The following is a 27,825-nucleotide window of genomic DNA, read 5'->3' as shown; positions in this document are numbered from 1 at the left end:
CAGCTACTTGGGAGGCTGAGGCAGAGAAGATCACTTGAGCCCACGAGGTCAAGGCTGCAGTGCACCACCGTCATACCTGTGAATTGCTATGCACTCCAGTCTGGGCAACACGGCAAGACCCCCTTTCAAAAAAAAAGAAAAGAAAGAATTACAGTCACGCACTACATAACCACAGACTACATGCTGTGTTTTTACTGTAACTTTTCTTTGTTTAGATACACAAATACTCACCATTGTGTTACATTTGCCTGTGGTATTTATTATAGTCACATGGTACCTTACAAACATGTCGTACAGGTTTGTAGCCTAGTAACAGTAGGCTATACCGTATGGCCGAGGTGTGTAGTAGGCTGTAGTATCTCGGTTTAAGTTCACTCTACAATGTTCACACAATGATAAAATCACCCAGCGACATGTTTCTCAGAACATATCCCTGTCATTAGCAAAGCATGAGTGTATTTCAGCAAATCATTTACTCAGCCTGTACTTTATGTCAGTGACTTTCTAAGCATTTCATGTGCATTTTTCATCTATAATCATTAAAAAGCAAAACTATTCCGTAGGCCCTTGTATCTGCCCTAGTTTCTAGATGAAGAAGGTCACACACAGTGACCGAGCCACTTGGCCAGTCCTACACCTAGAATGTGGCAAAGCAGCATTCTAATCTAGGCAGTTCAGGGCCCACGATTTTCACCTGGGCTGCTTTTAGAACCTTTGAGCTTTTGGTCTGCACCTATCTAACTAAAGATCACCTTTCACCTGGCCATCTTTCCTCCAGGCTTCCTCAGCTGGGTGATTCCTGTCTGACAGCCATCCATGCAAACAGTGATCATTGTTCAGAAACAAGAAATGCACTTGCTGAGCCAAGCACTGAGAATGGTGTAGGCAGAGTGGGTGCTCGCCTCTGACTACCAGAGCGGCACGCAGCAGCTGCAGCCCCCCACCTCGGGGCCTGCACAGGTGGCTGCCGCTCATCCTGGCTTCTAGCATCAAGAGACAGACTTCTCCAGGCTGCATCTTCTGGAGACTGGCTCAGCAGAGGCGCGGGCTCCTGCTTTGTGGAATGCACGCTCCCTCAGGGCCCAGGGGAAGGGAGGGATGGCGCTTTGTGGTTGTTGCTGTTGTTGTTGATTTGTCTTCGTGCTGGGAATTGTAGTGCAGAAGGTAGTGACCAGTGCACACTAAGCAAATGAAGCACAATGCACTTCAATGCACTGTGAATCCACTAGGTGCAGACACACCTCCTTCAGCACACGCCCCTTGTCGTCCCATCCAGCGAAAGGACAGCTCGGCCACAGCAGGTGGAGCCGCCTGCCCACGTGCCCAGGGCCCACTGTGGGGTGAAGCTGGGACCCCAAGCCCAGCCCCAGCTGTCTTCAGAGCCCACTCTTTGCCAAGCACGCTGCAGCTCCTAGCCTTGGAGATGCCTGCGGGAGAAGAGAGGTGAATTTAAACTGGAAATCTGCCTCAAAAGAACTGGCATCTTCTTAGTGGATTCTAGAATAAAACAATTTGGGGCTGAGCATCCCGCAAGCCCTAGCAGGGCAGCTCTGTGCTGGGCCCTTCCTCCTGTTGGTGTGAGTGTTAAGAGCCTAAGGCAACATCAAGACAAGCATTAACACCGGTGCAGTGGCTCATACCTGTAATCCCAGCACTTGGGAAGGCCAAGATGGGAGGATAGCTTCAGTCCAGGAGTTTGAGACAAGCCTGGACAACATGACAACACCCTTCTCCACAAAAAAATACAAAAATTGGCCAGGCGTGGTGGCACGCACATGTGGTGCCAGCTACTCCGGAGGCTGAAGTGGGAGGAGCTCTTGAGCCCAGGGGGTCGGGGCTGCAATGAGCCAGGATCACACCACTGCACTCCAGCCTGGCTGACAGAGTGAGACCCTCTGTCTCAGAAAAAAAAAAAAGAAGAGAAAAGAAAAAGAACATTAACCTCGAAGTGCTTTGGTTGCTAGAGAAAACGTTTGCTTCCCACATAGTGGCGTGGATTCAGAAGCTTCAAACCCACAGAAAATTAAACACAGCCAGCTGGTATCGCCCCCTCAGGAGTCACCCAGGGTCTCTCCTCAGGGCTTTCGTATTCTCTTTGTGAAAATGGTAGCAACAGGAGATTCTGGAGTTTCCCCAGGAAAAGTCCCCAGGCAGTTCAGAAGTTGTCTTTGCAAGACCCTGGCAGGATAGCCTCGGGGCTTTGTGCTGTCTGAGGGGTCTCTCCAGAACTCCCCTTGTGGAGGTGACAGGAGATCCAGGACAGAGCCCCGGAGCCTGAGATAAGGCTGCCTTGACCTTGAGGCCGCACGGCACACACATGTGGAGGGTCCGCCTTATTTGTTGTAGTCTTCATGACACTTGATAAGCCTTCAGCCCTTCATAGTCCGTTTGCAAATTTTATTTCTAAGTAGCAAAACCTGCATAAGAAATATGTGAATAAGTCCCACCCCAGTGCTTAAATTTTCTCGGGCACATACAGTGCCTAGAAATGTGATTTAAAATTGTCTAGTTAAAAGGGATTCAGTGCCCGCTCTGTGCTCAGTCGGGCCATGGTCCTGGTGCTGGGGACAAAGACACAGACCTCATAACGAAGAAGGTCATGGTCTAGTGGGGTAAATGGAGAAGCAAAAATAATGAATGGAGTGGGGCACACATGGAGTGGTGAAGAAGGTCATGGTCTAGTGGGGTAAATGGAGAAGCAAAAATACTGAATGGAGGGGGGCACACATGGAGTGGCGACAGAGGGCCTTGGCAGCCCGGAGATGGCCTGTGGGAATCAGCCGTGGGAGACAGAGGCCTCCTGGCAGCTTGAGCTTCCCGGCTGGGTGGTGAACGCAGCTGAGAGGTTTGCCAGGGAACATCGAATACCAAAGGGCATGGCGCCATCTACATATAAGCAGAGACATGATCTGGGTTGGCGAAGTGTAAGGGAGCAGCAGGACCGGGGCGGCTTGGAGCTTGGGGCAGGGCGTGGGGGCTCGTGGTCTGGGAGTCAACCTCATGCTCTGAGCAAATAGTGAGCGCTGACTTGGAGCCCCATGGAGCAAGATGCATGCACCTGTCTGTTTCTAGGGGGAAAGCCGTGTGGTCTAAAGGTGGAGCCATGACACACCCACTTAGTAGGCTCAGCACTGCCTCCATCTGGGGCCTGTCTCTCACTCTAGGGCTTGTGAGTCCAACCTAAGGCATCCGAGGGAGCATCCCCAACCCCTCAGCCTACCCTTCCCTTCCCCCTTGCCAAGCCCTGCAGCTCCTCACCTCTGCTGGGTCCACAGCTTTGTGGCTCAAAACAATATAAATTCCAGCATCAGGAGACCTGTCTGCTCCAGCCTCCTAATGAATGAGGTTGGGGAGATAATTAGGATTTTCATTCTAAAGACATTCCCCAACGTGCATGGGAGTAAATAAAAGAATGGGTCATACCATGCAGAGAACTGATTATAGCAGACCCAAATTGAGTATGATATTCACCAGTGTACCACAAAATAAATAACCTCTAGGAATCAAATCCATAATATGAAATTTTAACTGGCCTTCAGACATCCTTGGTGCTAGTGACTCCCAAGGAAGGACAGAGATGTTAACAGAATTCTAAACCTGACCAGCAGCTCTTCCTCCCAACCCAGCCCCCTAGACTTTTTTACCTTATTGGGGCTCAGGAAATATGACCAAAATGTAAAAGGGATGACTTTTGATTAGCAGCCAGCTTGACAATTTTGGTATGCAAGACACGTGCACCCTGGTGTGGGGCAGTATGTTGAAGGACTGCAAAGGAGCGTCTGTGTTCAGGACCAGAAGAGGGAAAGGGTTCATGAATTGGGCCTCCTGCATATCTAAGCATAAAGTGCTCACTTAAAGTTTCAGCACAAGAGGTTAAAGTTTGATGGCAAAGTTCAGCTCAGTGCAGAGAGGCCATCCACAAAGACCTCCTCCCCACCTGGTCCCTAGGCTGCTTTCAGTTTTGGGGAGGTTTTGTTTTTGTTTTTGGTTTTTTGTAACTATACAAGTCTGCAGTGTTCTAAGAGGATAGGTTTCACAATGGGACCAAAATATCCCCTTCTGACCAAACACTGGGTTCTGCACCTCCAGGAGATTAAGTCAAACTCTAGAGACTACCTTTAAGGAAACTAACAGGAAATAAACATGCTATGCAAGCCCCATTTTGCAGTGTGACCTAATCAGAAGCTGCAACTGTATATTCCTGATTGTAACAGGAGATATGATTAATTTAATTTGTGTCTGTGCTAATTTTTTTCAAGAGACTGAAATTATTCAAAATTAAATTCACTTATTAGAAGGAGACTCAGGGAGTTAGACTTCACAAGCGGTGACCTGTGCCAACTTCAAGTCAGAAAAGCTCACTGTGTCCCACATGCACCTGTGGTGGTGTGTCCTGCCTCAGGCAGGTAGGCACTGTCACATCAGACCTGTGTCTGGCAAAGTTTACTCCCATTCATTGATTCCCGTTTGAGGTCCCACCCCCTCTCACCTCTTTAAGAACCCACCAGCCTTTCCCATGAAGTTAAAAATGCCTCAGCCCAGCCATCAGCTCCCTCCAGCTTCCTTTAGATCCATCTCAGCCCTTCTCCTTGTCTCCTTTCCCCACCTCCCAGCCACTCTGATGCTGGCTCTGGGCGCTGCAATTCCCCCAGAACCTCAGCCAGGTCCTGGCTGCCCCCAAGCAGGTGGAAGGGTGTTCAGCCTCCTAGATAATTCTCCTCCATCCTCAACAGGTTTCTTCTTTCCCTCCATCTCAGAACACGCTCTTCTTCGCTCTCAGAACTCCCCTGAGTTTTTCACCAAGCTTTTTGGTGTCTGCTCTCTCTTGTCAGATTCCTACCCCTGAACCCCACCATCGAGTGGCAGGGGGTTCCTCACACCTTGGTCTTAGGCCTTCACATTCTATGCTCTTTCCTTAGGAAAGCATTTTTCAAACTGCAGGTCTCAACCTTTTGATTGGGTCAGAATATTCACTTAAAGGGCCATCACATCTGTTTCCTAGGCTGATCTGCCGTAACAGTGAACACAAACCGGGTGACTTGAATTTATGGTCTCACAGTTACGGAGGCCAGAAGTCCAAAATCAAGGTGTGGGCAGGATTGGTTCCTTCTGGAAGTTCCCTGCCTCCCTCCTGGCTTCCAGTGGCTGCCCCAGTCTTCGGCGTTCTTTGGCTTGTGGCTGTGTCACTCCAATCCCTGCCCCATCTTCCTGTGGCCTCCTTCCTTGTCTTCCTATGTATCTGTGTCTCTCAATCTCCCTCTCCTTATAAGGACACAGGTCACTGGATCTAGAGACCACCCTACTCCAGCATGACTTCATCTTACCTTGAGTACATCTGCAAAGACTCTTTCCGAATAAGATCATAGTCATGGATACCAGGGTTTAGGACTTCAACGTAGCTTTAAAGGGGACACAGTCCAACCCACACTAGTCATAACTAATAGACTTTTTTTTTTCTTTTTTCAGTGAAATAGAATCTAGGAAAAAATACCAGCATTCATTGCAGGCAGTAAGGTTAAGCATCGTTTCATAAAACTTTATACACACACACGTATATTAATATATGTGCTGGTTAATAAATGTATTTTTTATGTCAGAAAAGTTTATGAAACTTAAAAAAAAGTGGCGGGGGGGGCGCTTTAAAAACACCTGCCTCCTTCAGCCTCTGCTCACAGCGCATCCCCCTCACCCCCGGTCTCTTCCGCAGAAGGAGCCAGCTCTGTGTTCTGCAGCCCCACCCACCAGGCACTCACCTACTCCCTACCTGCCACAGGGCCTTGGCGCCTGCTGGTCCTTCTGCCCGGAACGCTCTTCCCTACGCTCTTCGTCCAGATTTCATCTCTCCTTCTTCAAATCTCAGAGCAAATATTACTGTCCTAGAGAACTCCTGCCAGAGCCAAGCTGAGCCCACTGTTACGTTTTCTCACAGTTCCCATGTTTTCCCTACAAAGCCGTTATCCTGGCCTTCACAAAAACGATTCCTCTATCTGTGTATCTATACATGTTTATCTTGTGTGACTATTTTGTTAATGTTCGTCTCTCTTACCATGCTCACAGCCCACTGTGGTTTGTGGGTCTTATCTCTTCTCCATATTATAGTCATATTAATATTCCAATATGAATATTCATATTTCTCCATTAGCTTTGTGTCTGGGCCAAGTGCTCAGTAAATGTTCACTAAGTGAATCGATCTAAATGACCATGGCAACCATGAGGGGAATATTATGCCCAGCCTGAGATTTTTTTTTTTTTTTTTTGAGACAGAGTCTCGCTCTGTCACCCAGGCTGGAGTGCAGTGGCCAGATCTCAGCTCACTGCAAGCTCCGCCTCCCGGGTTCACGCCATTCTCCTGCCTCAGCCTCCCGAGTAGCTGGGACTACAGGCGCCGCCACCTCGCCCGGCTAGTTTTTTGTATTTTTAGTAGAGACGGGGTTTCACCGTGTTAGCCAGGATGGTCTCGATCTCCTGACCTCGTGATCCGCCCGTCTCGGCCTCCCAAAGTGCTGGGATTACAGGCTTGAGCCACTGCGCCCGGCCCAGCCTGAGATTTTAAAGGAAGGACCTAGCGTGGCTCCAGTGCCTGCCAGATAAGACAGGGACATCATCACTCTCTTGTTGTTCACAAAAACCTAGGACTGAGCATCATACACCATTCTCCCAGCACTACAGATGAGGGAGACGGAGGTCAGAGTGGTCGAGTAAATTGCCCGGTGTGCTTAGATGCAGGCTCAGGCTGGCCTTACTCCCAAGCCTGGGGGTATGTTTCTTGGAGTGAAGATGCAAGAAACCAGGTGCTAAGGTTAGACCACAGGGACCAAATTCACACAATTTTATGTCCAAGTTACACCCTGGATGTGGGATCCCAGATCTCCCCAGGTGGTAGGAAGCGTGCCTCCTAAGCATAAGTTCTCCTGCTCAGTCATGCCGTGGGTGGGCGCAGGTGAGAAGCTCCAGGCCGTCCTGGCTCGGTGGAGTCAGGCGTGTGTGTTCCCCACTGTGAATCTCAGCTCTCTTATTGAGAAAATGGGCACAGAGGTGTCGGCTTGCTCAGCTCCTAGTCTGATTCCAAAATCAAGTGAAAGGAAAGCACTTTGAAAGATGTGACGCGGTGTCGTGCTGTGGAGGCATGGAAAGTCCCTGGTACCGGGGCTGCGTGCTGTGGGTGTGGGAGTCTGAAGACTTGGATTCTCTACTCTCCTTCCCGGTGAGGATGGCCATGTCCTTTTGCTTCTCTCCTGTACGACTGGTGCAGTCCCCTCGGCTGTTTATTGCTAGAGAGGAGCTTAGGTATGGTCCCCAGGGCTGCCACCAGCCCGGGGTTCTGCTTCCAGGCAATAAGCTTTATTAGCCCTGCACTCTCAATTATCCTTTTTTCCTCCTCCGTGGGAAGAACGAAGAAATGGCTTGGGAAGCCCTCTTGAGGTCTGGTGACAGCTGTGACTTTTTTGGGGATTACTCTGGGGCATGTATACATTCATCAAAGCTGCCTTCTTATTAAAACCAAGGAAAAGATCCCTCTCACTGCCAGGGACATCCAGCCGACCCTTCCCCTCACAACTCCCCACTCTCCCTCACTGCCTCTGCTCCAGGCTAGAGCACCCTCGTCCTGTTTGACAATTAAAACCGCATCTTTAGCACCTTGATGCCGCAGGCCCGACGCTCCTGAGGGGTGTGCCCTCCTGTCCTTGCTAATCCCCCAGTTCTCAAATACTGCCAGCGACTGTCATCTTCCACCTACAGGACAGTAAAGTCTACCTGAGAATGGAACTCCCTCACCCCTCAACCTCCTTCACCACCCAATGGAGAGGCATTGTGCAGGGAGGCAGGGAGGGGTGGGGAGCAGCAGGGAGGGGTGGGGAGCAGCGGGGAGGAGTGGGGAGGGGCAAAGAGGATGGGGAAGAGCGGATGCACCTGGCCTTCCAGATCCAGATTGTGGTGCCAGCTCTGGAAATACAGCAAGTCACTCCTGAATTTCCCAAACCACAAGTGGAGAATCCACTGCAGCTGAGTCTCCTGTACTTTAGGATGTCTGAACTTTAGGATTTCCCTGGAATCATTATCATTCTAACCATTCTGGGACCTGAGAGAAGTAACTGAGCCGGGGTCCAGCAAGGCACAGACACTGATGAAGTTCAGCCTAGCATTGGGCCTTTTTTTTTTTTTCGTGAGACAGAATCTTGCTCTGTCGCCCAGGCTGGAGTGCAGTGGTACAATCTCAGCTCACTACAACCTCCACCTCCCAGGTTCAAGCAATTCTTCTGCCTCAGACTCCCAAGTAGCTGGGATTACAGACACGTGCCACCACGCCTGGCTAATTTTTGTATTTTTAGTAGAGCCAGGGTTTCACCATGTTGGCCAGGCTGGTCTTGAACTCCTGACCTCAGGTGATCCACCTGCCTCGGCCTCCCAAAGTGCTGGGATTACAGGCGTGAGCCACCGCACCTGGCCTGGGCCTTCCTATTTTGAGGGAATCATCCCAGAATGAGAAGAACTCCGTGTCACTGGGATGGAGAAGCATGTGCAGAGCTTGAGTGGGTCAATACATGCCAGGCCGATCCCACTGTGAACATTTCACCTCTGCTGGGGAACACGGGGGCAGGGGCTGTTTGTGTTCAGGAGGGCCACCTCTTTCTGATGCCACGTTCCTGGGCTTGCCCAATACCTGCTTGGCTGGAAAGTGACTCACCCACCTGCACAGCGAGAACCTCACCAACCTCAAGGATGCCAGCCTGCCAGGTCACCCCACAGCCAGCTGCATCCTTGTCCAGCCCTGGCCACAGCAGCCGCTGGGATCCCTTTGTCTTAGTGCAGGAGCAAAATGGGAATGGGGAGCCAGCACTACAAGCCTCCAAGCAGTGTTCAGGTCATGTGTTTCCTGGGCAATTGGGGGCGTGAGTTATGTAGGTGCTTTCCTCTCTCCCACCCACCCAGATCCAGTAGCTTTGCTGCCTGCGTGCTTTCGCCAACCATGGATGGGCCTCTCCTACAGTGGCCTCAGTGCTGGGCCGTCTCCCCATCTGAGATCCACCCCCCTTAACCGACTCTGCCCGCATCAGTGCTCACCTGGTTTAGGGCTGCGCTTAGAGCTAGCGTGTCCTGGTAGCGAGTGGCGTAGGCTCCAGTTCCTTTTCTCCACCGGCACTGTGGGCCAAGGCGCGTGGCCTCCCACGCATCGCAGCAGAGCTGCCAGGCGAGATTGATCTTCTGTGGTTGAGATGATCACTCTGGCTGTAGCCTGCTCATGCCGTGAGTGACAGACAGGTGCTTAGGGCTCAGAAACTTCTCTAATCAGGTGGTAGCAGGCCGAGGTTGTTGATTTACCGGCCAGGATCTTCGTCTCAAGAGCCACAGCGCGTTCGTCTATAATCAGTGCTTTCCTTCTCACATCTCCTGACACGAGGATGAGCAGAGCAAGCTCGATGACACAGCTGCTCCACTGTAATCCTGTATGATAATTTTGCAAATTATTATTTTTAATAGAATCAGCTTTTTCCTTAGGCAATAAACGAAAAAGTTAAATTGCTCACAAGCTAATAAAGGTTTATCTTCTGGAACATCAAATTCTGTTTACTCATGAAGCACACACCTCCTCTGTGCGCGCTTCGGGAGGAAAATTAGCATTTATTTTCCCTGATAAACAAAAACAGTGGAAGATTTGTTGGCATCTTTTGGTGTGAAGCCCTTCCTTACATTTAAAATGACATAGAGGAATGCAAGAACTTTGGAAGAGGTCTGCCCTGACTCTGGATTTAATTTTAACTTTGGAAAGCAACCTGTTGTGTGCAGTAGGATATTATGTGGTGTCTGCAGTGCCTAGACGCTAACAACATGCATGGAACCAAGCTCCCCCTTGGACCCAGGAGCCAAGAGACTGAAGAAAGGGAAATGCTTTCATGACTCTCCACAACTTCCCCCACGTTCCCACGGGAGGGAAGATGTCATGTACTCCTCGGTGATGAGAAAGTGAGATTCCCCCAGCTAGATCCCTCCTCCTCCTTTGATTCCTTTTGGTGGCAAGAGAAGTTGAAGCTTTGACACTCTCTTTATTTGTCTCAGTGCTAGAAGGCTTTAATTGCACTTAAAACTAATTCCATTCCGATTTTCAGATGCTGTCTGGAGTGATTCAGTGTTTTTCTTTTCCCTGATTTCCAGGTACGGAGATATGAGGAGACAGATTGGCTTTGAAATCAGAGACATGTGGTACAACCTTGGTGAGTAGCCTGGATGTGGGAGCATGGTGAATTTCTTGCATCCCTGGTGCGTCATGACACTGGCCCTGTTCATCAGTGTTGGGATGTCTTAAGATCTTAATGGCTTCTGTTCCTTGGACAGCAGTTGCTACTCTTTGTAGTAACTGTTTTCAGGATTTAAGAGATAGAAGACCAAAAGCAAGGAAAGAAAATCTCATAGGTGTGGCAAAAAGAAAAATCCACAGAGCACCCTTTTGTGTCAGGTGGACACATGGTTTGGAACTCCTCCCTCCCTGGCATTGCCTTCCTCCCCCAGTCACCTCAGTTCCTTCTGTGTTAAACAGGAAGCTCATCCTGCTTTGACATTTGCCATCACCTACCATATTCAGTTTTATAGACTCTGCCTTCTAAAGGGTTAATTCACCTCCTCAAAAGCAGAGCCTGTATTTAGGTACGCTGCCACCAGGTGGTGGCAGCCTAACATGCTCCTACACTCAAAGCAGTGAAGGGTCTGTGTGTATATATGAAATTAATACGATTTTATTTATAAATTAAGTAATTAAGTTTTTCCAACTACTTTTATCATGAACAGTAAGAATAAATTCACTATTAAAATTTCAACCAATGTAACATGTAATTCTTGTAGATAAACCCCTTCAGGAAATTAGTGACTGACAATAACTTGGTATCTTCCCAGCATCTTTACAGTACCCTCTAGGAAGCCGGCCTCACTCCTCCTTGAGATGAAGCTCCCTCTGGTTCCTGCCCTCAGCCCTGGGCTTGCTTTGTGCCGAGGTGTCCTAGGCCATGGGGTGCTGGTGGCCTTGCCTTGGTCCTGAGCAAAGCATCAGTTGCTTTTCTGCCCCAGGATCTCCAGGCCTCTGCTTCCTTCCTTCAAATGGACACGAGAAGCCTGCATTGGCTTGTTGCGAGAAACCCTCCACTCTCCCCTCTACCTCAGAGAATCTTTTCCTACTAGAAGGAGGCAGGGGTCTGTCTGCATCACTCTGTTAGCCTCGTTGCATTAGGTTTTCACTTGTTGCACCAGGGTTGGGACAACTTAGCTGCGCCCCAGCCTGCTTACTTCCCGAGCAGCTGTGAGTCCCTGCGGTGGCTGGAGAGCATGGCAAGAAAAACGCAGAACCCAGCGAGCCACACTTCACTGCTAGCTCACTGTTTGCTTTTGCATCTTCCTTGCCATTCTTTGGTTTGATATGAGGCCCAATTAGGTTCTCAGGAATGGAAAGCCACAGCAGATGCTCCTAGGTGAGGATGGAGAGCAGGTCAGAGTGGCCCTCTCTGCCTGTGCCCTGCCAGTACAAAGAGAACCTACACCATTGCATCCTTTCTGGGTGTCAGTCCTGGAGTCAGTGGAGGACCCCTCAAGGAAGCTCTGTGCTAGGTCTCTGCACATGACTTTGCTGCAGTAGCTCCTATGTCCAGAATCTGAGAATGGGGTCTCAGCTGTCAAAGGGCCTGCTGATCTCTGCAACATGATATTTACCAGGCATCATCCTGTCCTTGGCCTTCCTGCCATCCCAGGGAGGAAGGTAGGGGCTCTGGGCTCAGAGTCAAGAGAGATGATAAGTCCCACCTTGAAGTCTTCATCCTCTCCTACTCCTGCCTCCCTGTGAGGCCTAATTCACATGGCTCAGTCTTTCTGGGCTGTTAGATAAAGTGGTTGGACTGAATTTTTCAAGAGCCTTCCAATCCCAAAACTCAATAGTTCTATGACTTATATATACGATGATCTCAGTAATAAAGTGCTAAGGCTTTTAGAACAGGGAGGAGGACCATCCGTGATTCATTCTAATTGATCTCTCTGTGTTCTTTGTTAAAATTGTGCTCTGACAGATGCATGTGTCCTTTGCTCTGGCAGGCCAGATGGCAGGCCCCACGCCAGGTGGGGACCCAGTGTGGTCCCAGGAGAGAGGGAGGCAGGAGATGGTGGAGGGCTTTCACAGTAATGGCATGGAGGGGGGCTGTTCTCTCTTGGAATTCAGGGAGTCCGGGACTTTTATAGGCACCAGCGTTCATGAAGGAGGTGATATGAGCTCCACCTGCCACAGTCGGGCTCTCAGGGCAGACCCCAGACCTCTCCTCTGGACACAGGCTCTCTCTGAGGCCATCTTTTACCCCAGCCCCTCCTAAAAGAGTGAGTCTGTTTTCTTCTATACTTCAACTCTGAAGTATAGATGGTGAGTTGTCTATTTTCCCCAAGAGGACGCTTGCACATATACTTTCAAATGAAGGTTCCCATTCTGAAGTGGCTCAATAACATTTCACATCATTTTTGATAACTAGAGACACCACCCTAGCAGAGGGCCTGATGGGCATTTACATACTGAAATGCTTCCTTCTCCACGTACACAGCTGCAGCCACCATTCGACTCACCCTGGCCCCTGAGCACCCGCAGGATCCTCCACTGCTCTCCATGTGCCAAGGCCATTGCCTAGCACCGAGGGAGCCTCTAAAACTCAGCTCGAGCCACAGCTGGCCAGATATCACCCTGACTGATGGGTGCTCCTGCCTTTCCAGTTTTCTGCTTTGGGGTTGTTTTTGTTTTCAAGAATATTTCATGTCACCTCTATAGTCCCTGAGATTGATCACCATTGAAAGTGGCTCCATTTCAATTTGTGCCACGTGCCACGATAACAAGGAAGGAAAGGCGGGCCCAGAAATGGTGAGTTTCTACGCGTGCCCCCTCCAAGTGCTTGGGCAGGCCTGGCCTTCTGAGGATACACTTGGGTCTGACACAAAGCCCTTGGTTCTCTTGACGTTATCTGTCATGCTCCAGATAGGCCAAGTCAAGCGACAGGAGACTTTTGATTTGGAAAAGGTTGCAGTGAAGAGAGCAAATTTCCCCCTTCCCTCCTGTCAGTGGCTGATTTGAATATGGTGATCAATGCATGAGATGTGTGTTTTGCAGCTTTTTAGCCAGGAACATTGACCCTGGCCTGAGAAGCAGCCAAGAGGTCGAAAGTAAACCATGACCGGCCAATTAGGGTCACGGACTTGGAAACAACAGGGAATAACAGTCAACCACCAGAGTTGGGTTCCTTGCTGGTAAAAAAAGTTATTTTTCAAAGTGAGGGAGATGATCGTAAAAGCACCTGCAGCCCACAGGATATTCCCCAAGCAGCCCCTCAGGGATAGCTAAGGATAGCCCCACGGGGTGGCCTCAGGAGCCCAGCTCCTTCCTGCCATAATCCCACGTGCCTGAGTGTCTTTGCCAAGGCTGCCACGCTCCAAATTTATGACAGCACATCTCAGTTTCCCAGGATGTACACAGCCTACTTTGCACGTAGTTTTTTTTGTTTGTTTGTTTGTTTTTTACTTTTTTTGTAAATGGGTGCAGGTTTGGGAACATATTGGCAGCATGATAGCACTGACTCTGCCAAGAAAATGGAAATGGAAATCAGATCTATTTATCAGCTTGCAATTAATAAACTGTCACTTGAGCAGACCTTCAGCTGAATGCTCCACGAGTCTCCTCCTTGAGTCTTTCCAATAGTGTGCATGGCCCATAGAGAGGAGCATCTCAGCTGTTGCTTCCTCCATGCCCAGCCTCAGAGCAAGGATCTGGGGTCTGTTTTGCTCAATTTAATGCAAGGGCAAACATGGCACTGCCCCGTGGGACAGAGTGATGTGTCATATTTTGAGTCTGAAAGGAGAAATCAAAAGCAGGCTCTCTCTCAAAAGAAAAAAGGGGCGGAAAATGTGTTTATTTACCCAGCTCCTGAGTTATTTATCAAAGCGTACTCTGTGCAGCAGCCCGCCGGAGCACCTGATCTCCTTGCCTGTGCCGCCTCGATTTACATTTTGTTTATTACATCCAGCACACTGGAGCGAGCACTAGACCCGAGCCAGCCAGAACGAATGTGCTTGGAGCAAGATCTTTATCCGCCGTGTTGGGTTTGGGATATTTTTCATGCAGGGATTCCCTTCATGGGTGTTTTTTGGTGACTGAGCAAATTGTGTGCTTTTCATTAAAACCTATATACAGTGTGGCCTAACGGGTTTGGCTGGGTGGTGGAACTTTTTGCTCTGTGTATACAGAGATTTTTCTGGGATAAGTCTATGTTTAATGTCCCAGATTTTTTAACACCAGTGATTGCAAAGAGATAATTTAAACACCTACAGGGAGGCCTCTGACTGGGGAGGCCCTGGCTTCGTGAGAAAACGAGATGTTGTTCCCAGGGGAAACAGCTCCATGTTCTGTAACTAGAATAGACTCTAGGTGGGCTATGAGACTGGCAAGGACTGGAGGTAAAATATTCTCCTCATCACCTTCCTTTGTCTCAAAAGCGTGCCCTGTTTTTCTTTTAAGTCTACACTGCGGAGTCACCTTGGTCCTCATTGGTTCCAAACCTGAGTTCATTGTTAAATTTGAGCAAGATGTGCTCCAGGGAAAATCCATGATACAAATATCCAAAAAAAAAAAAAAAAACGGTGGCTACCAGAGAACATTCCCTCCCCACTCCTGCTTGCCTTGGGGACCATTGGTTTGCGAAGAGTCCGTCCCCAGGGTTGTCACTATGCACAGAACTCGGTACCAGCTCCAGGCCAGTGTGTCTTCTGTACTAATAAGGAGGGTAATAATCAGAGGTTAAGCTACTGTCGTTTTGGTTTGCTGCTTTTTCCAATCCCTGCTTCTACAACCACTTGTTACTGCTTTCTATGTTTTTCCCAGCTTGGAACAATAAAACCTGTTGGTGACAGACAGAACTTTATGACACTGAAATTGTGGTTGATGAACAACTTGCTGTCACCATCATCTGTTTTCTGAAACATTGGCTCTGACATTTTTTAGGCATAATACACGGAAAGTGTCACCTGAGAGATGGAATATAATAGCATTTTCAAGAGAATGCTTTGCAGCAGGTACAGGCCTTTCAGAAACATTAAGCATTTGGGAAAGTGGTGAGAATCACACAATGATAGTCTTCGTCAAATTATTAATTATGTCGTAAAAGTTAAAAATAAGATGTTAGTTACATTTTGTGTGTATGTCCATCCAGTAAGAAGTCATTCAGTCTAATTATGAGGATTACATATTTTCTTAAGTATAGTTATAGTAGCCACATTTGTTTAATGATTCTCTTTACAGAAATGTGTATTTGCTGAATTGCAAAGAAAACTAAAGAATTTGTTTCCTGATTGTGTAAAAATATTAATAAGATTGATTAATTTGGGATACATTGTTGGTGTTAACAAAATATCACAAATATTTTATTCAAACATTTAATTTCTTGGGCATTCTTCTGTTATATTTTAGAAATGAAATGGTTTAGTTGCAGTGGGGTGAAATGAGAACAAAATCAAGATTTCTGAAAGACAAGAGGGTCGGCTTTTAAAAGACCACCTTTTTGATAGGACCTGCCTCTGAGTTTCATTATGTCGCCTTAACTAAGGTTCGCAGCCCCATGTTTAGAAAGGAGTCTTCCAGGAGCTTCATTCCGGAGGTGCAGTGTCCAGGCGGTGAAAAAAGCTTGGCAGTTGCTGTGGTTTCCTCCCCCTGCCATCTCTCTGAACTTGCCTGGTTCACTTCAAGCTCTTTAGGAGCTCACCCTGATCCTCAGAGGTACAGCAGCCATGCACCCACAGGATATGGGGTCCCCAGCTGGGGTGGGGACAATGGCAGCCAACCCACAGCTAGCAGGAGGAAGGGGCTGGCCACATCAGGCCCAACCGCCAGCTGCTCGGCCCGGTCACCAGATTTCCCGATGGTGATCCTGGGCTAGCATCTTTCTAAGTCAGAGATAGAGGCCCGGGAAAGTACGAGACCAAGATTTCCAACAAAAACCATTGAAATTAAAAACGTAAATTGAGTGCTTGTGAGAAGCCAGTCTCTACTTTCTGGGGGTTTATTTTAGAATTGTAATATCTCAGCAGTGGTGGATAAAATGACAGAAAATGACAGATCACTGACCTCTCTGTTCATTTTGCAATTACAGAGGACAAATAAGGGAGTGGACAGCTCGAACAGTTTCTCTTTCAGAGAGGCGGGTAGGGTCCGAGTGCCATGCAAACATGCTGAGACAAGCAAACAGGGAAGGAATTTATAAAATGAGAGTCACAGCTAAGCCTTCATAATCTCAGACCCAGGTTCAAATCCTGCTCCCCCCCCCCCCCCATTCTCTGAACAGCTCACGGAACAGCTTTGGGAACAGCCCCCTTTCCTCATCTGTTTAACAGGTTAAGAAGGTGCCCATTTCACAGGGTTACTGTGAAAATTCAGTGAGATGATGCTTTCTCCTGAGCTTGTCGTGTAAATTGTTAAGTGCTAGCTAATATGATCGTATTATGATTCACGTTTGAAAACTTTTGAGAAACATTTTGCTCAGTTCTTGAAAAATCATATCTGGGACAAGCTAGGTGAGATGAGATATAATAAAGCCGTTCTTTAAATAAGCATTTTCCTATCAAACAATAGCTCGAGAAGGTTGAATCACTGCTGTTTTTAGGGTTTCAGCCTCAGATGCCAGCGCCTTGATTTACTTTGATTGGAGTCATTTGGAATGTTGCAGAAATCACTCTGCATTATTTACAGAGGTGTCAAATGGTAAACTCATCTTCATAAGATGTGGGAGATAAAAAGGACCCAAGAGACTCTCTGCTCTCTCTCATTTGTCGGCTCCTGTTCCTGTCACTGTGCACAGAGTTAGAGGCTGAGACTCCCCACTCGCAGCCCCTGCTCTACTCAGAACTGGGAATCAAGCTGCGTGTGTTCTGAATCCATGTGACAGAATCGGCTACTTGTAAAACAGTGTTTATCTTCTCTGACAGAGAAGTCATGATTACAGGCTTATATTGCGCAGCTCTTTGAATAGCTTCACTTATAAAATGTGGAATACAGGCCACTTCTTATACTAATGGATGGGAAAGTTCAAAATCATCATCTGCAGAGAGAATTTGATGCATATTTTCACCATCCTGCTGCTCAAAGTCACAGTGATCTGTGTTGTGTTGTTTTATCCATTTAAGCCCATTTTAGAATTCTATTTTTCTTTATTTCTGAATACTGTATTTCTTTATTCCAAGGTCAACACAAGATAAAGTTCATTCCAGAAATGGTGGGCCCAATATTAGAAATGACGTTAATTCCCGAGACGGAGCTGCGCAAAGCCACCATCCCCATCTTCTTTGATATGATGCAGTGTGAATTCCATTCGACCCGAAGCTTCCAAATGGTAAGGACATAGATGTGCAGCGAGTGGCTGGGGACATGAAGGAGACAAACCTGAAAACCTTGAAAAAAACTTGTAGACAATTCTAGAGTTAAAGGTGCCAACGTGGAAAACACATTTTCCTACAGAAAAGGCCTGTGATTTTCCTTATTGAAGAAGCTTATCATCCCTTACACTCAACTTTCGGGAGGATTATTCTGAATTTTTAGCTCTTACTTACTTCTTTTAATCTGGATTTACTTACACATTCAACCCTGGATAAAAGTCTCTTGCTCCCACTTCTTGGTACGTGCTCTTGTAGAGCGTTTACTCAAAGGTCATGTGTTACATTCTCTCAGTCCGGCTGCTTATTGCAGAATTATGGTATTTTGAAAGCTAAAGTCTTTGCTTTTATTCTCTTAAGTGTGTGTCTTAAGAGACTTAAAGTCTTTTGCCTGTGCAATGAAACTGATGAAAATTCCTCTAAGAAAGTGTATATAAAGTGCTCAAAACCTACTATGCCAAACAGCATGAGGGACAAACTCTGCTGCATAACTTACGCTCAGGAAGTAACAAAATCTCCTTCTGGATCCCAAGAAAATAAGTATATAGGGTTTATGTATTCTTGGGTTGGCACCCACACCCACACATACACAGGCACATCCCCACACACACATACACATGTGTATCCCCACACACACACATGCACATGTACATCCCCCCCACACACATATCCACACACACATACACATACACATGCACATCCTCACACTCACATACACATGTATATCCACACACACACACATATATCCACACACACACGTATATCCACACACATGTACACATACACATGTACATTCCTCACACACACATACACATGTATATCCCCACACACACACACATGTACATCCCCACACACAAATGTATATCCACACACATATACACATACACATGCACATCCCCACACACATACACATGTATATCCCCACGCTCACACATGTATATCCACGCACACGTACATCCCCACACACACACGTATATCCACACACACATACGCATACACATCCTCACACACACATACACATGTATATCCACACACATGTACACATACACATGTACATCCCACACACACACATGTATAGTCACACACACACATACACATGTATATCCCCCCACACACATACACATGCACATCCCCACACACATACACATGTATATCCACACACACACACACGTATATCCCCACACACATACACATACACATGCACATCCCCACACATGCACATGGTATGACTTTCTCCTTAGTGTACTAATAGTTTGGCCATGATGCTTTGCAGGAGACCTAGGAGAAGCCCAAGTGCTAGGGAGTCCTCTGAATTGAAAGATACCTTTTAAAAATTATTATACTGGACCAGATGTGGTGGCTTACGCCTATAATCCTAGCACTTTGAGAGGCCAAAGCAGGCAGATCACTTGAGCTCAGGAGTTCGAGACCAGCCTGGGAAACATGGCAAGACTCCGTGTCTACAAAAAATACAAAAATTAGCCAGGCATGGTGGTGCACGGCTTGGTCAGGGAAGTCAAGGCTGCAGTGAGCTGTGATCACGCCACTGCACTCCCGCCTAGGTGACAGAGCCAGACCCTGTCTCTAAATAAATACATAAAAATTAAAAATTATTATAGCAATTCAAGTCAACATACTAAGCATTTTACATAGATTTTAGAGGAATTTGCAGAAAAATTCCTATAATGAAAGGAAATCAAAACTTCATCAATCAAGATAGTTTAATGTTGGTGGGATCTAATATTAAAGGGTATATTATCCTTACCCACCTCTGCAGTTTCTCATTTAAGAGAGCTTTGAGTAGTTTATAGATTTTCATTGGTTGTCTTCGTGATATCACACGAAGGCAGCATCCACGAAGAATGATTTTGCTCTTTCGTAGAACAGAAAAGAGAGAAACGAAACCAAAACAGTCTCCACATTGTGAGTAGAAGTTGAGTTTAGATACTGAGGGCAGGGAGACTGAGATTCACAGGCTTAGCCAGGTATTATTATCTGGGTCTTCAGCAAATCACTCAGCATCTTTTAAGTCTCCAATTCAAGCTTGTAACCTTGGCATGAAATAGAATCTACCAGAAAGGCATGTAGTGAGAATGAAATAAAATCAGACCTGTACACCCCCTAGCATGGTGCCCGGCACCGTAAAAGGCAGCTGTGGATGCTGCTGTTCTTTCAGGGCTCAAACCTCCCTTGGTCTGGGTGTTTGTGGAGTGCAGGGGGCGGCCTGCAGGGTGAGCCCCCAGTGTCTGCAGGCCCATGGGGCCCAACGCTGCATACAAACCTGCAAACCTGGGCGTGGCCATTTCATCCGGGCTGCTCCCAAAGCTGGGGAGGAGCGCACAGGAGATGAACAGAGTCTGACTGCTGGAGCCGTTTCCTTCAACCTTCACACACCCACAACTGTGCTTCCAAACCCGTTGCAGAGGAGCCTAACACCTGGCTAGGATATCATTATTTGTTTTTTACACTTTGCTCCACTAGGCAGTTTTTATTTTTTTGAGTCGGAGACTCACTCTGTTGTCCAGACTGGAGTGCAGTGACGCAATCTCAGCTCACTGCAACCTCCGCCTCCCGGGTTCAAGCGATTCTCCTGCCTCAGCCTCTGACTAGCTGGGACTACAGGCATGCACCACCACGCCTGGCTAATTTTTGTTATTTTAGTAGAGACGGGGTTTCACCGTGTTGGCCAGGATGGTCTCAATCTCTTGACCTCGTGATCCACCCACCTTGGCCTCCCAAAGTGCTGGGATTACAGGAGTAAGCCACTGCACCCAGCCCTAGGCAGTTTTTTATAAGGTGACTGTTATTTTCACATTATTCTAACTGTGGACAGTAGGGAGGGCTTTAGTTTAATTTCCCCAGTGTAATGTCACTTGTGCTGGGGATGAATGGTGTTAGAACCTGCCTCCCTTCTTCCTTCCTTTCTCCCTCCCTTTCTTCCTTCTTTCCTTCCGTTCTCTCTTTTTTTCCAAGTTAGCAGAAGGTCTCCCTGTATTTATTTTTAATAATATTAAAGATAATTCATTTTCGTAAGAACAGCTGTTTTTGTTTCTCTGGCTCACTCTCAGTCTGTGTATATACAAAGTGTTTGTATAAAGACTGTACTAATACAACATTGTAAATACTATACTTAGTTTTTTTATTGATGTTGTTTCTGTTTGACAATGTATCAAAGAGCTTTCCCTTAATTACAACATAGCAACCGTGATATTAGTGATATTACTGATGGCATAAAATTAACTATCACTTTCTTGATATAACTGAGCATGTTGGTTGTTTGCAGATTTTCACTGCTGCGAATAACTGTGCAGTGAACACATTCATGCATATAGCTTGAATTTATTTTAAAGTTTTCCCAGTATACATTCTCATAAATGTAATTACTGATTTCAAATATTTTTGTAACTTTTTATATTATTGCCAAATGGTTTGATGTTAGTACCATAAGATTTGCCCCATCTCTGTCGCTGCTGGCACGATATAATGGCCCCAGTTTCACTGCCAACTCGTTGGAACTCCAAATTATAATTTAAATGCTTTTTCCTAGGCAGAAAATTCATCTGACCTTTTGAATTTTATATAAATCAAGCCCAAAGAAGGACTTTGTGAAAAATTGCTACTAAAGAATCAGGCTAAGGGGTTCGGAAGTGTATTTATATAGATAAATATCACTAGCACAGAAAACTAAGATGAAAAGTATTTAAAACATCATTCCATTTGTCACTTTTTAAGCAGTCTTTGGGTCAAAATAAGGTTAAGGGCAGTTAGACTAAAGATGAATAGGAGTTTGGTTTCTGCATTGTTCCCCTTTTCCCTCACATTCTTTTGTCTCATGGCTGCCTTGTGGGAGGTTTAAAAAATCTTACAATAATCTTCTGAGGAAGTGGTTCATTTTCTCCAATTTGCAGGGGCCCCAGGTTTGCTGGGAAATGGTCTGAAGTTAAGGAGAGCCACAGAATTTGTGCCACCATTTTAAACACTGTCTTCCACTGGGCTTCAAACTCACCCAGCGTCAGGAAACATCTTTCCAGAAAACCAAACTGTTTTTGAGTAATACCATGAAGTAGGTGGTATATTTAGTTCCATCTCATAAACACCAGACTATTTCACAAGCATGCAACATGCCGTGCTTGGATGTATGTAAATCCAAGCATAAGCGTGAAGACACAGATTCACCCACAAGAAGGACCTACCGAGCGTGGTCAGCTGCCTGAACTGTTGCTTCAGAGTCACCTGTTTATCTGTGTTGTCATCTGCTTGAACCTCTGCAGACAAGGGATAGCGTACATTAAAGATCTTTAAAATGAAGGCAGAAAAACCAACCCTTGTTTTAGAAAAAATCTCTCTTGGATGTGAATCTGCTTCTGTGGTTGGGAAAGATCAGTTTTCTTCTGTTTGATGTGCCCACCTCAGCTTCCCAGCTGGAATGCTCCAAGCCTGCGGCACCGTCCCCTTTTCTGCCAGTCTCCTTGTCACTGGGTTTTCCGGCTGTGGGTCACGCTGGCCTGGCCTTTGCTTGCTCCCCTGGCCTCCATGGCAGTCATTTGTGAAGCTTCATCAATCCTCCCTCTGTCTAGTCTGCAGCCTCTATCCTCTGCACAGTCACCGTTGCACTAATCCAGGATTATTCCTGGGCCACAGTATTTGTCTCTTGACTTGCTCTATCTACATTTTCTAAGTCGTTTCTGCACCCAGTTCCACTTGTCCCTCTCAGCTGGTCTTCTGAAGCACAAGGGATGGCCTCTATTCTTTGTTGGTGATGTGGGCGAATGTGTAGAGTGGGCATGTGTGTGGCACATTGGTGCAGGGCTGGCCCCACCTGCTTCTCCATCCATGAGCTTCTGGGATGGGGATGGTCGGCTGCTGCCTAACTCCTCTGCCACAAGCCCAGTTACCTCACCTTATTAGTCACCTCAGCAAGGGCTTCAGTTGCCTCCACTTTTATAGCAGATGTGCAAACCCTACTGGAGTGGAGGGACGACATTAGGGGGTTTGTTTTTATAACACTTTAGTATTTTGAACCCATATAGAGCTTACGTTTTAAAGGTTGCTATGTCTTTTGGAGTGGAGCTGTTAATGTGCTACTGTTTGTGAAATATGAAATAATATGTATGTCCAGGTTGTATTTTACTCTTACAATTGGAGTAGAGAGGAGACCTGCTGGATTCAGAAGAAAAACCTGCTATTTTACTCAAGATTTAACTGCACCAAACCATTACTGGCATTTTAAAAGCATGTGTTACAAATTGGCTTTTCTAACATTGCCCAGAGTTTCTGCTCTCGCGCTCTTCAGCTGCAGCGGAGGGCATCTCATCAGAACGTTCTTTCCCTTACACCTCCTCAGGAGCCTACTGATTTCCTGTCTCCACTTGTGCAAGAAAGAGCACAAATTTTCCTTCGGAATAGGCTCAGCCTTGCCCTTATCCTGCTTCTCCAGGGTCCATGTGTTGAGTGGGCTCTCTTGGCGGCGGGATGGGGTGGCATGGAGTTATCCTTTCATGGGCCATGTCCTCCTTGTGGCCTGGGACACTGTGTCCAGGGCTGCAGTGAGTGCCTTAGGTCAGCTTGACAGCACACGCTCTGGGGAGGTGGCGATGAAGCTCCACAAAAGGCTTCAGACTGAAGGCCCCTGATGCTCGTGGAACCCCCCAGTGAAGGGCCGTGCTCTGCAGGGGCTGGGCCAGAAAGAAGCCTGTGAGATGGGAGGCCCCCAGATGTGCACAGTGGCCGTGAATTCTTCTTAGAAATCCCTCCTACCTTCAAAGTCATATGTTTCACTGTAGCCTGGGTCCGCAGCCATAGAGCTCCGGTCCATTGACAGGAAGGCTCTCCCAGCGACTGGACGCTGCGTGATGCTCTAGCAGTCTCACACCTCTCTCCCATCCCAGCCCTCTTTGTGTACGGCCAGGAGGCTGCTGCCCGTGGAGGGATTTCTTTTCCTCCTAGTGCTTGTAGTGTGGATACTGCAGGCCGAGGGAGGTGGGGATACATGTGGGAAGCCCCAGTGGATGCCTACTGTAGCCATGCCCCTGAGGTGGCCCCCAGCCCTGTGGCCGCTGTCATCAGCCACCCCCTACATCACTGGGCACTCTTGTGCCACTTCCCTGCCCTGTCCATACTCAAGGCCACTGTGGACACCTGGGGCCTCCTAGGCATCTGTCTGGCCAAGCTCCTGCCAGAACATGGCCCTTCACAGGGCAAGTTCCGTTAGCATCAGAGACCTTCCATCTGGAGGCCTTGGCAGAGCTTCATCACCACCTCCCCAGAGCCAGCTCTGTCAAGCTGACCTCAGGCACTCACTGCAGCTCCTCAGCAAAAACCCATTTCTCATCTCTTCTGCCTCTTTTGTCTCTGAGTGCTGCAGCTGCCTGTGGTCATCCTGGCTCTTCCAGCACTTTCTGTGAATCTTTTATGATCCGGATGCCCCAGCCATTCTCCTGACTCATCCCCCCACTGCTGCTTCTTCCTGTCCTGGTGCCTAAGGGCACATTCTCTGCCCCCTTTCCTTACAGCTGGCCAACACCTCAAGACACCACCACAGCGTGGTCATCCCACCCCCTCACCCTGTCCCCACCCCAGTCCAGAGAGTAGCATGTTTACCCCTAAACTCAGGACTCTAGGAATCTCCACTTGTTTGAAAGGAGAGATCCTACTTGGTAAGATTTTGGAACTGAGAAGCTGGCAGGGGAGATATGGAGAGACATTGGGGTCTTCATGTCCCTTATACCATCCACCTGGACGAGCCTGCCCTTGGTCACAGGAGATGAGCCCTCCCCTTGCCTTAAGCTGACTCTCCCTACCTCACCAAGAACCCTGCCCTCCCATGGACCACACTCCAAGTCTCACCCTCATACTGGATTTTGCTTCATAATAAAAAGCATACTTTTAAATTCCCTCCTGGCATCTTTTTAAAGAATTCCATTTGTTATGCCTTTGGAAAATACAGAACTAACAGCTGAGAATTGCAGCAAATGACCATATGGGCCATAGACCATTAATAAAAATGGAATGGAAAAAGCTGCCCAGCAAAAATAATATTTTCAATCATGGAGCTATTTTCTGTCACCTTTGTGAGGCTCAGTAAAATGCTCCACAACTTCCAGAAATTCCCATTTAGTCGTAACAGTATTAGAACATGAGTAATCTTTGTGTCATCAGTGTTGCCAAGCTCCTGTTTGAATAATCTCTTCACGCTGCCCGTGCCGGTAACCAGAAGCCAGTAATTGAATAGCCGGGTGAATGTCATCAGCTTCTGCCACTTGGTGGAAAGGCCAATGTATTTTCCACTGTAATATGAATGTGAATGAGTTTGGTAGCAATTCTATCTTGTTTATTCTTTAATTCATTGGGATTTTATTTGTTGGTTTGTTTATTTTTGCTTTCAATGTCAAAATAATTCTTGCCTAAAGAGGAAATACGGCACAAGAGGCTTCTGTTTCATTGAATCCAGACCCAAAGATGGTCTGAGAGGCCATGGAAATCAGTATCCTTGACTCCAGGAGCAGTGACTATATTGAATTCCATTCCTAAAAGCCCTCTAGCAAAGAGATTCTCAAACTTCCATAATCCCCTTTAACCAAATTAAACAGGACTAATTTTGAGGCCATGTTCCCAGAGTCCACTGGAATTGCATGCAGCCCTAAAGTCACTCTTTAATCTGTGTCATGTAGATGTAAGGAGCCGCTGCACCTGTCGCAGGCATCAGCAAGGTGTCATGGCCTGCGATGGACAGCTCCCCAGCCAGGCAGCTCCACGTGAGTGGCTCTGGGTCCTCCAGGCTCATGAGTGTTTCACGAGAGCTCCAAGATCAGCAAGCCCCCTGCTTGATGGACGTAGGAGGATATGGAGGTTTTTGAATGTGGGATGAAGTGCCACTGATTAATTAAGTGTGTAATTAAGTTTCCAGAGCAGTTAGGCAAGAGGAATGCTCTATATATAAAGATATGAATGTGTCTGAGCACAGGAACTCAAGTGATGGATCGAGAGGAACCAGTCACTTCAAGGATGTCAGCATGGGCGCCTGGAGCCCCAAGGGTTGTGAGGTGCCACGCTTCTCTCTGCTGAACCTTGTGGGTTTCATCTTCTTAACCATGTTTTCCACCCAGATGCAGTCCAGCAACTTTCTCCCACCCACCTCCTCCTGCACATCCTCAGGGGGTAAGGTGTGGTTGTGCCGTTTCATCAGATTGGCCCCATTCCGGGGAGAGAAGGCAGAGAGAGTCTCATTCCTTGGTGCCCTCTGAAACCAGGAGGTGGTCCAACACCATGCCCCTGCCTGCAGTATCTTCTGAGCATTTTTTCTTTAAATACAGGAGAAACTAGAGCACTCTGGGCAAAGAGCAGCATTGTGCCAAGGTCTATTTGTAAAGGGTCAAATAAGCCCTTCTGCTAATGTACTTAGCAGACCATGTCCATAGATTTCAGATTTCACCCAGCACTTGATTACCTCGGAGCCCTCCGTCAAGGTGGTGAGTGATCTGTGCAAACCTTTCCACCCTGGCCCAGCCTCCTGCTGCACTCCCGCAGAACGTTAGAGCTCTTCTATTATGTAAAGCATGGTCCTGGCTGGCTGGCTGGCAAGTGCAGGCTGATTTTATACATTACAGATGTATAAAATTATAGATGCATTAGTAAGAATAGTAAATCTCACCCAAAACAAAAATTATGCATTCCAAACCACATATAATTGGCTTTTGGATTAGCCACTACTGGGATCCTTCTCTCCATGGTCTTTCAAATAGGTGCCAATAGCCTATGGTTAACTGTGGCAGTGAGTGGCAAAAGCAGTGGTTCCTTTTCAAGTTAATTAAATTAACAAGATGTCAATACTGCTTTGAGCTCAGCCCCCTGATTCCATCACGTTCAATTTAACAGCAACTTTCCGAAAGGCCTTCTGTCCATAAGTGTTCTCTTGTTTCATGTTCTCAGAGGGCCGCTGGTATCAGACACTTAGAGACTCTCTGTTCAGTATTTTAAGTTGGACACCCTGTGAATATTTTTGTAGCAATATTAGTGATTCAGAAAAGAGAAGAAAATATAATGGTTTTGCTTATTATGTGAGTGAGCCTCTGCCACCTTTTGAGCAACACAGGAAACCCTTGCTAATTTTATCCCAGCCATAGAGAACCTTGTTGCAAATCAGCAGACAATGTGCATTGACAAGGAAGATAATAAGCATGATTTTTATAAAACCAGCTCTGCTCTATCAGCAAGTGTACTATCTCCAATTTAGTGGGACAGGATCATTTAATTCTGATTATAGTAACAGTTCACAGCACACTAGCGAATCCATTCGAGTGTGTTCTGTAAAAATTAACGAGGATCCTGGAATTGGAGGCTAGCTGTGGATCTCTGGTATTGACTTCTTGCTAATAAACAGAATAGGGTGGCCAGGTCTTTGTGTAAATTACTTAGTTTGGACTAGGGTTAGTAAAACTAGAATCAGCTGTGTTGTGACTGACTTACCATTCATCCACTCTTCTTGGAAATCATTAAGTTCTTCAGTCGAAACTTAATCAGCAGCACACCCAGGTAGCTGTAGCTTCCCCATTGCCGGTGTTTGTGACAGCTAGATTTACGTGGAAGCAGAGAAAATATGCCATTTTCATAACCTACACTCCGCGTTCAGATCCCTTCGGATTGACCAGTGAGGAGCGATTTTAAATGCCTGCGTGTTTGCCCATGTCAGGAGAAGGCACATTTCTCTGCATTCTCTGTACCTTTTGTGTTGTCTGTACTCATTAAACATACATGAAATTGAATCATGTTTTGATTAAATTTAATTTAATTTTGTGTCTTTATTATTTGTCCTGAAGCATCAGCGCTCATCAAATATTTAGTCTTTGAAGTCTGTCTGGATCATGCCACCACCTGGAAGATGGGACTGCCTTGAAATGGCAACTTTTGGGCTACTACCAAGTGTTCTCCCTTGTATCTGATTCCAAAAAGAACTATCTTTTGCAGAATTATTTTCTGTAAAGAGCAGGATAGTAGTGTTTAGTATCAAAAGGTTGTTATTTTACAGTAAAAATCGTTAATGTGAGATTTCAGGTGAAAAAAATAAAGCAAGTCATTCCTCCTTCAATGCTGCTAAAATCCCTCAATTTCTTAGGCCAGACAGAATCAAAAAGAAGTGTTTATTTGGGGGAAGAGACCATGGAGAAGATCAAGAAGAAAATTGGAGAGATTTGCTAAGGTCCAGGTTCTGGGAATGTTGCTGAGTCCTTGATGTCAGGCAAGAATCAATACTTCTCTCCAGCCCTGAAAGCCTGTATTTCATCTATAGTGTGATACAGCTGTGGCTTTGGGCAGTGTGTACTGATCAAGGACAGGCAGGGCGTCTGTGTCCATTTTGAGGCCCCTCCTTGGGTATCACCACTCCTTGCTTATTGCTTCTCAGGG

The 27,825-nt window shown here is 46.9% G+C and overlaps 1 protein-coding gene across 3 annotated transcripts in view; it reads left to right on the top strand.

Annotated features, from left to right (window-relative positions):
* The window catches only part of DOCK1 (dedicator of cytokinesis 1), a 551,514-nt gene that overhangs the window by 443,330 nt on the left and 80,359 nt on the right, over window positions 1-27,825 (top strand). For all 3 annotated transcript variants that reach the window (XM_033179145.1, XM_033179136.1, XM_033179142.1), the window contains 2 exons: window positions 10,153-10,211; window positions 17,236-17,384. In XM_033179145.1, coding sequence (XP_033035036.1) covers window positions 10,153-10,211; window positions 17,236-17,384 — 208 coding nt within the window. The remainder of the gene's footprint in view (window positions 1-10,152; window positions 10,212-17,235; window positions 17,385-27,825) is intronic.

The sequence above is a fragment of the Trachypithecus francoisi genome, unplaced genomic scaffold, assembly GCF_009764315.1.
Source record: "Trachypithecus francoisi isolate TF-2019V2 unplaced genomic scaffold, Tfra_2.0 Contig01579, whole genome shotgun sequence".
In the NCBI taxonomy this organism is placed as follows: Eukaryota; Metazoa; Chordata; class Mammalia; order Primates; family Cercopithecidae; genus Trachypithecus; species Trachypithecus francoisi.
This window is presented reverse-complemented; position numbering and strand designations above follow the sequence as displayed.